General features: G+C 41.8%; 1 protein-coding gene across 3 annotated transcripts in view; it reads left to right on the top strand.

The window, feature by feature from the left end:
• The window catches only part of APP (amyloid beta (A4) precursor protein), a 312122-nt gene that overhangs the window by 144973 nt on the left and 154592 nt on the right, over nucleotides 1–12557 (top strand). For all 3 annotated transcript variants that reach the window (XM_011998311.1, XM_011998310.1, XM_011998309.1), the window contains exon 6: nucleotides 11806–12008. In XM_011998311.1, the coding sequence (XP_011853701.1) occupies nucleotides 11806–12008 (203 nt within the window). The remainder of the gene's footprint in view (nucleotides 1–11805; nucleotides 12009–12557) is intronic.

Genomic DNA, 12557 nt, shown 5'->3' with positions numbered 1-12557 from the left:
CTGTTATTTTACCCAGATTCTCAGGAGGCTTCACAAGCACCTCCTTCACATCCCACCTGTCACTCCTCCACCTGTCTGTCCTCCATGCTTCTGCCAGCTCATGCTTGTTGTAATACAACTAACCTTGCCACTCTTCTGCTTTAAGTTTTTCTACTAGGCTCTGCATCACTAGTAGATAATGGTCCAGACTCCTCAGCTCATGAAACAAAGCCCTTCATAAAAGAGCAGAGCTGCAGCTACAGTCAGCTCCCTTCCCACAGTCCACCCCCTCCTCCACCACACTGAGAATTGGCAATTCCTGCAGCACTCTTTATATTAGTCCATTTTCACACTGCTATAAAGAAATAACCAAGACTGGGTAATTTATAAAGGAAAGAGGTTTAATTGACTCACAGTTCTGCATGGCTAAGGAGGCCTCAGGAAACTTACAATCATGGCAGAAGGGGAAGCAAACACATCTTTCTTCACAAGGCGGCAGGAGAGAGAATAGTGAGGAGCAGAGTGGGAAGAGCCCCTTATAAAACCATCAGATCTCCTGAGAAGTCCCTCACTGTCACGAGAACAGCATGGGGAAACCACTCCCATGATCCAGTTATGTCCCACCAGGTCTCTCTCTAGACACGTGGGGATTATGAGGATTACAATTCAAGATGAGATTTGAGTAGGGACACAGCTAAGCCATATCTCTCTTCATCTGTTACAGGTACAATTCCCTATTTCTGCAATGTCTTTTTTGCTGCCTTTGTAGATTTCTATTCATCATTTCCCAGTTTACCTGTTAGCTCTTCAACAGATTATTCTTCACTCTGTCCGTCCCAAACTCCACCAATGAACATTCTTTGTTCATCCCATTATTGTCAATATGCACATCACTGAAAACACTGTTTTATGCTTGTTTACATCCCATCTCTGCAGGGCTCTGAGCCTGTGGTCAGCAATTGGGAACTTACTAGGCATAGCGCCCAGTAACGGATAGCTTTTTTTCTAAAATAATAAACCCCAAGAAAAACATTACATTTCAAAAACAAATAATATTTTTATTTATACCATTTTCAAAACCTAATAGCAATAAAAAGAAAAAATTATGTCATAAATCTACATTTAAGCTGTAGTTAAAAACAGCAAATAGGCACAGTATTTAGCTCTTATCACATGCTGTTCTGAGTGTGTTATTTACATCATTGGCTGTTCACAGCATCCTCTGAGGTGGTTAATGTTTCCATCCCATGTTAAAGATGAGGAAACCAAGTCACAGCAGGCTAAGTGACTTGTTCATAGTCACATCAGCGCTTGCAGATGGCAGCACTGAGAATGAAACCTACATGGCTGAGATCTGGAAAGTCACCATTAATCACCACACTAGACCTTCTCTCTAGGATCTACATAACTAGAACATTCAATTAACTGGAGTACATTTAAGTGTAGTCTTTCCTTGAGAAAAGAAAAGAATTCACAAATTTCATAGCCTCATCATCCCTTGTACATTTGTGGCATTGTACTAGGAGTGTCTATTTGATATTTGACCCTACACATTTCTCCGACGCCAACCAACCACAGATACTTCAAAAAAAGATACTTAATACTTACCAAGGCAAGAAAGTAGGCTTGTTGGAAGAGGAAAAATGTTAGCTCACTAATGGAAAATTCAGCTAAAAGTCTTACCTCTTCAGAACATGCTTTTCCTAAAGTTCTGGCTAGCCCAAGAAGCTCCATCACCTTTACCTTTATAATTCAATTTAAAGTACTTTTCTACTTACTTCAAGTCCTCAGAGCCCAGAGGCAAGGAAGGCCTTAGGCTGTAGACCCTGTAGCCTGAGCCACATAGCTTCTTCTCCTGGACAGATACCTGGCATATTCTGCCATTGAGGGTCAGCGGTGCAGATGTGTCTGTTTTCTCGAAGGAATGGGGCTCCACTTACAAGTCTGGGGCAGGACAAGGTATTGCTGCATTTTGGGGAGTGTGCTAGAAGGAGGAGCAGAGTTTGTTGTTTTTGCTTCCTGATATGGACTGGCTGTGTCTCCATTCAAATACCAACTTGAATTGTATCTCCCAGAATTCCCACATGTTGTGGGAGGGACCCAAGGGAAGGTCATTGAATCATGGCGGCTGATCTTTTCTGTGCTGTTCTCGTGATAATGAAAAAGTCTCACGAGATCTCATGAGTTTATCAGGGGTTTCTGCTTTTGCTTCTTCCTCATTTTTCTCTTGCTGCCACCATATAAGAAATGCCTTTCACCTCCCGCCATGATTCTGAGGCCTCCCCAGCCATGTGGAACTGTGATTCTGATTACACCTTTTTCTCCCCAGTCTTGGGTATGTCTTCATCAGCAGCGTGAAAACGGACTGATACACTTCCTTAACAGAACCACTTATTTTTTCACAAAAAAAGAGGGGGAGAAGCCCAGAAGCATGCAGCTTCTCTCTTTTTTCTAAGGAATAGGTCTTCACAAAGTGCTCCCAAAAGAAAAGGACCAGGATTTTCTATTGCTTTGTGGCCTTCCTAGAGTGCTTTGTAGCCATTTTGGACACAGACCACCTATAGCTGTATATTAGTTCTCATGTGTGTGGACACAGTGGAAGGGGATGCCAGGCACACAGTTCTTGCTGCCTTGACACCTTTTCAGGGCATTGTCTCTTACTACCTTCTGTAGAAACTGCAACAGCCCAGCCAACTACCAGCCCCAGCCCACCCCCTAGCTTTGCTGCTTTCATTTTCTCCATAACACTTGTCACCTTGTCATATTCTACTGTAACATTGTTGTTTTGGTTTTCTTACATCTCACTCTCCCTGTAGAATGTAAATGCCAGGAAGGGAGGGAATTTTGTCTGCTTTATTTTCTGCACCATCCCCAGACTCCGGAGCAGGCCCTGGAACTCAAATATTTGTTAGACAGCCAAAGGTCATATACTTCTAACTCTCCACCCAAAATATATATGGATCACCCATCCTTAGTAGCAGCTAGACCTTTGGAAATGAGGAATTTGCTCATTCACAGTTTTCTGGCCTAGCATCTGATTAACCAAACTTTTTCACATGTCAAGAATTTAAAATGACTCCAAAACTTTTTATGACCTTAGGTGCTTCTCCTTAATTCTAGTTGGTTCATAAAGCTGTCAGGACAGTAATCTGCTTTTGATAATATATGACTTTTCTTGCCTCCAGGATAGCCTTTAAAAAAGCAATTTAGCCTTTTGCTATAATTATATTTCAAATTTAAGTCTTGCCAGAATATCGTTTTCCCCCTTTAAACATAGTTTTTATGATGCCGGGATATTTTAAAGAAAAGTTGAGACAGGAAGAATATTTAAGATGTCAGTATATGTCTCTAAAATCTAAGAACATTTTTCTACAGAGTCCAGATGATACCGTCTCACCCACAAAATTAACATAATTTTTTAATACCATTGGATACCATGTCCATATTCAGATTCTCCCTGAGTTCCAGAAAGGTCCTTCACAGGTTTTGCATATCACATCCTATCCGGCACCAGAGCCAGCATCTTACATCCTTAATTTTTAGGATTCAGAATAGCACTTTTTTTTTTTTTTTTTTTTTTTTTTGAGATAGAGTCTCACTCTGTCTCCCAGGCTGGAGTGCAGTGGCACAATCTTGGCTCACTACAACCTCCGCCCCCCGGTTCATGTCATTCTCCTGCCTCAGCCTCCCCAGTAGCTGGGACTACAGGCCCCCGCTACCACACCCGGCTAATTTTTTTTGTATTTTTAGTAGAGTATTTTTGTATTTTCACCATGTTGGCCAGGGTGGTCTCCATCTCCTGACCTTGTGATCCGCCTGCCTCAGACTCCCAAAGTGCTGGGATTACAGGCGTGAGCCACCATGCCCTGCCCCAGAATAGCACTTTTTATATCCTGACACTGACTTGCTGAAGAAGCTGTACCAGTTTTCCTATAAACTGTCCACTCCTTGGATTCGTCTTAGATCATGTCCTAGGGGTATTGTTTAGATTGTTGCTCTGTTGGTAGGATATTCATCTTACCCTAAGCGTGTACTGAGATAGCGGAATAAAGAGAGATTGTCTTTTAAAGGTTCTACCCAGGAACTGCTAGTTTACACAAAAGCTTGGCTTTATTGCTTCTCAGATCTCTTTTCTTGTTTCAGTAATTTTTTTTTTAAGAAATTCACTAATTCACCAACATAAACGGGGCAGGGTTCACAGGAGCATGTGTTAAGAGAAGTTGGTTTGACTTTAAAGGGTCATTTTTACAATCTGTATTTAGACTTTACAGGTCGCATACATTCTCTGTCACGTATTGCTGTCATTTTTTGGTTTTACCCCCTTTCTTTTATTTTTATAATCCTTTAAAAAATGCAAAGCCCACTCTTAGCTCACAGGATGTCCAAAAACAAGTTGCGGGCTGTAGTTTGCCAACACCTGCTCTGTGTCACTGCTGATTTGCCATTCTTGGAGCCCTCTTTTTGTTCTTGTCAGCCGATTCCCTTTCAGGTGCTCAGGTTTCCCTCCCTCCTGTCACCGGGCCTTTGCACGTGCTCTGCCCTCCCTGCCTGGTGGAGAGCTATCTTTAGCCTCTGGACTTCATTCACTTTGGACCTTCTTTGGGTCACATTTCAGTCATGCCTCACTGGACACCTGGAATCTGGTTAGCACTCACTCTTTCTTTTGAGTCTCCTAGCTATATGTAATTGTTATCAGAGCAGTCATTTTACATGTATACAGGTGCTGAGGTCAGTGTCTGGCCTTTTGGCTACTTGCCTTGTGAGCTACCCTTGCTTTCCAGTGTATCCCTAGCTCCTGGCCCAGTGTCCAGCCTCCTAGCTTCCATTCGTGTTTTCTCTAGAGGCCACTCTGTGCCCAGCAGCCAGAGACATCATTGCAACTTACATCTCATTGAGTCATTCCAGTTGCTATAAGAAATATAACCTTACTGGGTAGCACTATGCCTGTCCGTCTCCACCACCAGATCTTATTCTTCCTCCCTCATCTGCTACTCCCTAAGCTCAGTGGCCTTTTGTTGTTGTTTTTGCTGAACGTGCTAAGCTCTTCCTCATTCCTGGGACTTTGCACTTGCTCTTACCTCTGTCTCAACCATTTATGCACCTTCTTGGTTTTGCCATACCCAACTTCAGCATTTTCAGTTCACATGACTCTTCCGTGGGGCCCTTTCCTGACCACCCTGTTTGAAATGCCACCCATCTCCAGCACACATCTATCATAGTCATTCATTAACAATTAGCCGCATTTCCTTTCTCTGTAGTAATTTTCCATAATTTTTTTTTCTTGCTCATATTACACCTCCCCAACTAATAGATAGATTCCAAGAAATTGAGTGCTTTATCTTCACTTGTGTAGCCTTAGTGCCTGGAATAGTACTGGCACTTGGTAAAGCACAGTGAATATTGTCGATTGAACTACTAGGGGTTGGCTTAGAGAGGTACTTAATGGAATGATTCAATGGATGAATGAATGAATGCATTGCTACTTTTTTGCTCATTATCATCAATCTGTACATATGCCTTTCAACTCAAATATTTATCCATTGGCTAAAGAAAAAAATACCTGAATACCCTTGTCTCTGCAGTTTACCCTTCCTCACTGTTAAAACTCAGTACCTGTGTAAAATTTCATTATATTTTATTTACTTGTTATTCCACTTGTGCATTATGTGGATATTCCTGCCTCATCCCCACAGCCACCTATCACCTCCGGCCAGCTCAGATGCCTCTGGCTCACAAAAATCACTTCTCTGTTGAATTTCTAAAGCGTTTAATCTGCAGTATGTCTGTTAGTTATACAGCAGTTAGTGTGGATTCTCTTACCCAGAATAAGTGTTCATTAAATGTGTAAGAATGATGATATAGCCTAATTTCAGATCAAGGTTGTGATTTATAGCTCATTCTTAATCAGCTGAGTCATGACTTTATTTATTTATGTATTATGAGACAGAGTCTCACTCTGTCACCCAGGCTGGAGTGCAGTGGTGTGATCTGGGCTCACTGCAGCTTCTGCTTCCTGAGTTCAAGTGATTCTCCTGCCTCAGCCTCCCGAGTAGCTGGGATTACAGGCATGCATCCCCGCTCCCAGCTAATTTTTTTTATTTTTAGTAGAGACAGAGTTTCCCTATGTTGGCCAGGCTGGTCTCGAACTCCTGGCCCCAAGTGATCCGCCTGCCTCGCCCCACAGTGTGCTGGGATTACAGGCATGAGCCACCTCCTCAGGCCTGAGGCATGAATTTTTGGTAGTCCAGTCGTGTGGTTATCTTCCTAAAGCTTGAGGCCTTAAACTCAGGGCCCCAGGTGGGCTTCTGAACCCTCTGCAAGAAATGCCTTTAGCTGCAAGTAACAGGAAACACTTTTCAACCTTTTTACTGATTTATTTAGAGAAAAGTACACATAACAGGTAATACAACTGCAACGTTTTAAGACCACACAACTGGATAGCCAGCATCCAGACCAGAACACAGAGCCTTGCTGGCCCCTAGAATCCTCTCTCCTGACCCCTGCCAGTCACTGGCCTTTCCCCTGAGCTCTATTTGCCTGGAGTTTGCTTGTTTTCACATTTAATTCAAATGGAATTAGGTGATGTGTCCTCTTGTGTTTTGCTTCTAACGGTGCCTTTATGTGGGAGAAGTACTGGCTTTTTCTTACTTTGCCCTCCCTCCCCTGAAACATCTTCCTAATTTAATAGGAGTGATTTCAGAAACTGCTTTCCTTTGGGACAAACTGACTTACCCAGCCATTGTACCTTCCAGTTTAGACTCTGGCAGTTTGAAGAGCTGAGGCAGTGAGAAGGAGAACCATCTGTTTATCTTCTTGAAACAACGGCTGTAGTTTCTGTCTCTTCCTGTCTCTGGGAGCCTCTAGACTCTTTTTTCCCGTTTTCATATCCACACAGGAAGAGTCTGAACCTCTTCCTGCCGAGCCTTCCCCTGGTTGGTTGCATTTCGGGAACCGACATTGGTTGTCTTCCCTCTTCCCTCATCAGTGCAGTAGTTTAGATCTCATGATTGTCCACAGTCACGTAACCATGAGAATCAGAGCTCTCTATCCCTGTCATTTCCTCCCTGTTTGTCTATAGCAGGAAGAAAAAAGTCCATCTTAACAGAGACTGTGAAGGAATAAATACAGACTTTATTGTTTTAGAGCAGTTTTAGTTTTACAGCAAAATTAGGCAGAAGGTACAGAGATTCTCCCATATGCTCCCCGTTCATACACATGCACAGCCTCTCCCATGATCAGCATCCCCCTTAGAGGGATTTGTTATAATCAGTGAACCTACATTGATACCATCATTATCACCCAAAGTCCATAGTTTACATTAACATTCTCTCGGCGTTGTTTATTCTGTGAGTTTGGACAACTGTGTAAGACATGTACTCACCATTATAGTGTCATACAGAGTGCTTTTACTATCGCCCAAAACCGCTGCGTTCCTCCTGTTCGACCCTCTCTTCCCTTTAACCTTTCCAAGCCACTGATCTTTTACTGTCTGTGTAATTTTGCCATTTCTAGAATGTCATATGGCTTTCTTAGAAAATATAAATGGTGACTTCTTTGGCATGACTTTAATAAACAAATGAAAATTGGTGTGAGAATCAAAATCTTTCACTCTCTAAAGGGACGATCAGGCGGCACCTGCACGTGGAATTATATCAAAGTCAGCTTTTATTTAGAAACAGAAGGAGAGTTATCTTTGTGATGTCGTTTCTCCTTCACCCAAGTAAAATCTCGCATGCTGACACATAAAATTTTATCATCAGATATTTATTTCCTTGGAGTAATGTCCCTTTGACCTTATTAAATTCAGATGCTCTGGGGACGGTCAGCATTTTCACACAGTTCCCTCATTCTGTAAAAGTGTTTCTTATTGGTGTTTAAAAGCTGTAAAAGCCCCCCACTATAAATTGATAGCCATTAAAGTCTGCGAATGTGGTATGAATATTCCACTGTGTTCCCAAGTGTTTATTTTATTGTGAGTTGTTAGTTGATTGCTTGTAAGGAAATTGTTTTATGATGCTCAGCTTTGTGTTTCCACAAACTGCTCCTTCCTTGCAACTTCTTAAACTGTGATGGATCAGCTTTTCAAAACAAGTCCACAGGACAACAGTCTGTCTGGCATTTGAAGAAGTGGTGGAAAAGTCATTTTTTTCCTTTCAGTGTTTCTAGCTATTCATGAAAACTGCAGTTAAAAGTTGTGGTACTGTGTTTGTCATTCTTTGGGAAGATGCAGCATTATTCAAAGGAAACCATGTGCTCTTGTTTTAAATAGTGTCCAGATGAGTAATTGAATTCATGGACGTCTAAATTTCATTCCAGAAATCAAAGCTGTGGTAATGAGAACTTGGACCTGAGTTCTTTTAGGCCAAATAATTTAATTCCTTAGCCAGTTGAAGTATTTATTACATGTCTCTGTTTCTGGTTATTATGCCAGTAAATTGCTCAGGCCGATGCAGGGATGGATGATGGGCATATAATTCACTCTTTTTCACGGCTAGACACATACCAGAATGCAGATCACACTAAACAGCTGTTTTTACAAACATGGTTTCTATTCAGAGCTTTGTAAGAGCCACATCCAAGTAATAACAAAGAAGCCTGGAAGTAATAACAAAGAACCCTAACCCTAACCCTGGGGATACCAGGATCATGTTTTCACCATCCCACCTGGAAACACGGTGCTATCCTAACCCTGGATCGTACACTTGGACATCGTCATTCCAGTCATGGTTCAAGATCACATGTATACATCATGATTTAAAGAGAATACTGGTTTGATTTTTCTTGCTGACTTTCCCTGAATTTTCCACTTAAATTAGAAAACAGCGCCAGTGCCCGTGATTTGATGGAATAAGTAAGAGATCTCAAACACAGTAAATTAACTGATGACATGCATTAGGTCATCTTTCTTTGATTCACTAGTAATACAACATTGATATCCTATAGAAAAATGCAGAGGCAATATACTGAGTAAAGCTTAGGGCAGCTGAGCAACTGTTAAGTGTAGGATTCTTTTGAAGTGTTGCCCCAAGTAGTAAACTTTTGTGCAATAATTTGGGCAGTCAAAAAAAAAAAACTCGGTTATTTCCACCTCATTTATTTCAACGAGGAGATAAAGGCTTCCAGCATCTGATTTTCAATGCCCGTATTTTCTGTTTCTCTGTTCTCCTATTTCTTCCTGGTCTTGTGGAAATGTTACAGTAACTGATTAGGATTTTCTCTGTATTGACACTTCATTTATTAGCATATGAATACTTTGCTATTAATAAATTGTTCTGCTTAATCAGTTTCTTTTTATTCTTTAGCCACATGCTTTCAACTTCTTCGGATGTCATCACTTAATATCCTTTCATCATATTTAGTCAGAGTTAGAAAGGCGTTCCACTTAGGGGTCATACACATTTTTTTGGAACTTTTACAAACGCCCTTTATACTATTCTTGTATCCTATGTAATGACAGTCATGTGTTCCGTGGGGGGTCATACACCTCTTTATACAACTTGTATAACACATGCTTTAAATGCTGAGTTAATCAGAGAATTCCTGCCATTGATGGATTCATCTCTGTAAGTATCTTTCCCTTTCACTCTGAGTAAAACTGCTTGTGGTGGTCCTGCCAGACTTTGAAAGCCTTTCAGGTTTGTGGAGGAGTCTTCCTTTCTGTTGTCGTAGATCATGGCATCATAGTGTTTGTTTGTCTCACGTGTTGGAATCTGATTTCCTACATGATGCTTTGCTCTCACTACAAGTCCAAGGCCTCATGTGGCTGATAGAAACACCCGGGTTCCTATCACTTTTCTAATGATGAGCTTCTCCTTCTTGGCCAGAATCAACTCTGTGGTAATAATTCCCTTCTGCTCGCTCTCTCTCTCTCAATCTCTCTCTCTCTCTTTATCTCTCTCCCTCTCTCTTTCCTTCTGGGGATATTATAATGTCAGCATAGCAGCTTTTAATTCTGTTACTATGGTACTTCTCAAATAGACCTGTGGCAGCTGCCCCGGAGAAGTTGAAACCACGTGCCACATCTCGGTCTTTCTCCTGTATTGGTTTTGTGATCTGATCAAGGACATCGATTCCTCTAGTCCCGCTAGGTGGTATATAATAGGTTTTTACTATTTGATACTTCCTGTTCTTATCTTCATTTATCTTCTTTCAAATACTGTCAACTATGCCTGCCTTGGCAGGTACATGATTTCCACAAGGATTTCCTAACAGGCCTTTTTAATTTTGTTCTAAACATGCCCTTCTTTCGCCATCCAAATTTGCTAATTTTTTACACACTATGATGGATCAGCATGTAAATGTTTAATACCATAAATATTATTTCTGATCCTCTTCCCAATTTCACTGAGTTACTGGCTATCTCTTGCCATTATTCGCAGCATATTGCAGTGGATCTCAGAATATTATCCTCTGACCACCAGCATCAGTATCACCTGGGAATTTGAAATGCACATTCTCAGGCCCCACCAAGGCCTCATGATTCAGAAACTCTGGAGCTGCATTAGAAACTGCCAGTGGTACCTGGTGATCTATGTTGGTTTTTGTTTGTTTTTAAAGAGACGGTGTCTTTGTCTCCCTGGCTGGAATGCAGTGATGCAGTCATAGCTCACAGCAGCCTTGAACTCCTGGGCTCAAGCAGTCTTCCTGCCCCAGCCTTCTGAGTAGCTGGGACTACAGGTGCACACCACTATGCCTAGCTTTTTGTTTTGTTTTGTTTTTAAATTTTTGGAGACAGGGTCTCACTGTGTGGCCCAGGCTGGTCTCAAAGTCCTGGCCTCAAGCTTTTTTCCTACCTCAGCCTTCCACAGTGCTGGGATTACAGGCATGAACTACCACACTTAGCAGGTGATCTGTGTTTCAGTAAGCCTTCCAGGTGATTCTGATGCTCACTGAAATTTGAGAACCACTGAAATATTTGGTATTCTGCAAAACATAAGCAATTAGCAAGCGTAGGGTGCGCAACTAAATAGTTTTAGCAGGCATCCCTGTCCACAGGGCATTGCAGATTGACTTAAGCCAGTTTCACCTTCCACCTCTGTGTCCAGTTTAAGTTCTCAATTGCAGTTTGTAAACCAATTTGCACCAGCACATACTGAGTATCTGCTACCGTGCAGTGTGTTGCAGCTCTTGTATGTACACTATGAGAAGTAATTCCCGTAATACAGCAAACTCAGTTTTGGTGTCCACCCCGCCCCGCCACTGCCGCTTTTTATGATGGACTGCATTTTTCAAAGCAGTTTTAGGTTTACAAAGAATTCGAGCAGAAAGTACAAAGAGTTCCCTCTACCTCTCATTTCCCCACTCCCCCACAATTTCCCTTAGACTAACATTTTGCCTTAGTATGGTACATTTGAACCAATTTTGATAACATTATTATTAACCAGTGTTCCTGTTTTAACATGGGAGGGGCTTTTTGTGTAGTACAGTCTATTGGTTTTGACAGATGCATAATGCTATGTATCTATTATTACTTATGACAGTATTGTACAGAGTAGTTTCTGAAAATTCTCTGTACTCCACCTATTCAGTCCCTTCCCCACTCTGCCTGAACCACTGGCAACCGCTGATCTTTTTATTTTCTCCGTAATTTTGCCTTTTCCAGAATGTCCTATGGTTAGACTCATAAACTGCAGAAACTAAGAACTGTGCCCAAGGATAAAAATGTTTGCAGACCCACTGAGCTGGGATTTATACTTAGACCTGCTGGCTTTAAGTTTTGGGTGTGTTTCTTCTCAAATTGCCGAACTTCCATGCGGACGATTTTCTTTTCCTTCCCTGAAATTGGTTTAATTGACTTTTTTCTATTGTTTGTGTTTGCCCTCACAGTGAAGACAAAGTAGTAGAAGTAGCAGAGGAGGAAGAAGTGGCCGAGGTGGAAGAAGAAGAAGCCGATGATGACGAGGACGATGAGGATGGTGATGAGGTAGAGGAAGAGGCTGAGGAACCCTACGAAGAAGCCACAGAGAGAACCACCAGCATCGCCACCACCACCACCACCACCACGGAGTCTGTGGAAGAGGTGGTTCGAGGTAATCCACTGTTTGCTTGGATTCCCCCATCCCCAGGGTAAAGAAAGTGCAATACCAGAGTTTGAAATAGCCACCCGAGCACCACTGCCTACCCTAATCAAAAACATTTTGTTTTTCAAAAGGATTCTTATGCTTGTTGAACTTTTTTTGGTTTAACAAGCAAACAATTTCAAATAATGTGAGATCTTTATTATACAGTTTGTTTTGTACCTTGTATATGCTACTTGGCAAATCCCAAGTGATTCTGCTAGACTCCACCCAACCAGGTGGTCATCTAATTTGACGAACACTGAGTTAGGTGATTCGTTGGTTTGTGTTTGTTACATGATATTGTCTGTTACCACCTAGACTATGAGCTCCTTGAGGGTAAGGACTTGATTTTACTCAGTATTGCACAGAGTGCCTGGCTTGTAGTTTTGATAAATCTTAGTCGAGTGAGTAGTTGTGATTATATTTCATTGAAAAAGGAGATTTGGGCCAGGCACAGTGCCTCAGACCTGTAATCCCAGGACTTTGGGAGGCTGAGGCAGGCGGATCACCTGAGACCAG

The sequence above is a fragment of the Mandrillus leucophaeus genome, unplaced genomic scaffold (assembly GCF_000951045.1).
Source record: "Mandrillus leucophaeus isolate KB7577 unplaced genomic scaffold, Mleu.le_1.0 Scaffold567, whole genome shotgun sequence".
Taxonomy (NCBI): Eukaryota; Metazoa; Chordata; class Mammalia; order Primates; family Cercopithecidae; genus Mandrillus; species Mandrillus leucophaeus.
Note: the sequence above shows the minus strand (reverse complement) of the source record. Positions and strands in the feature narration are given on the sequence as shown.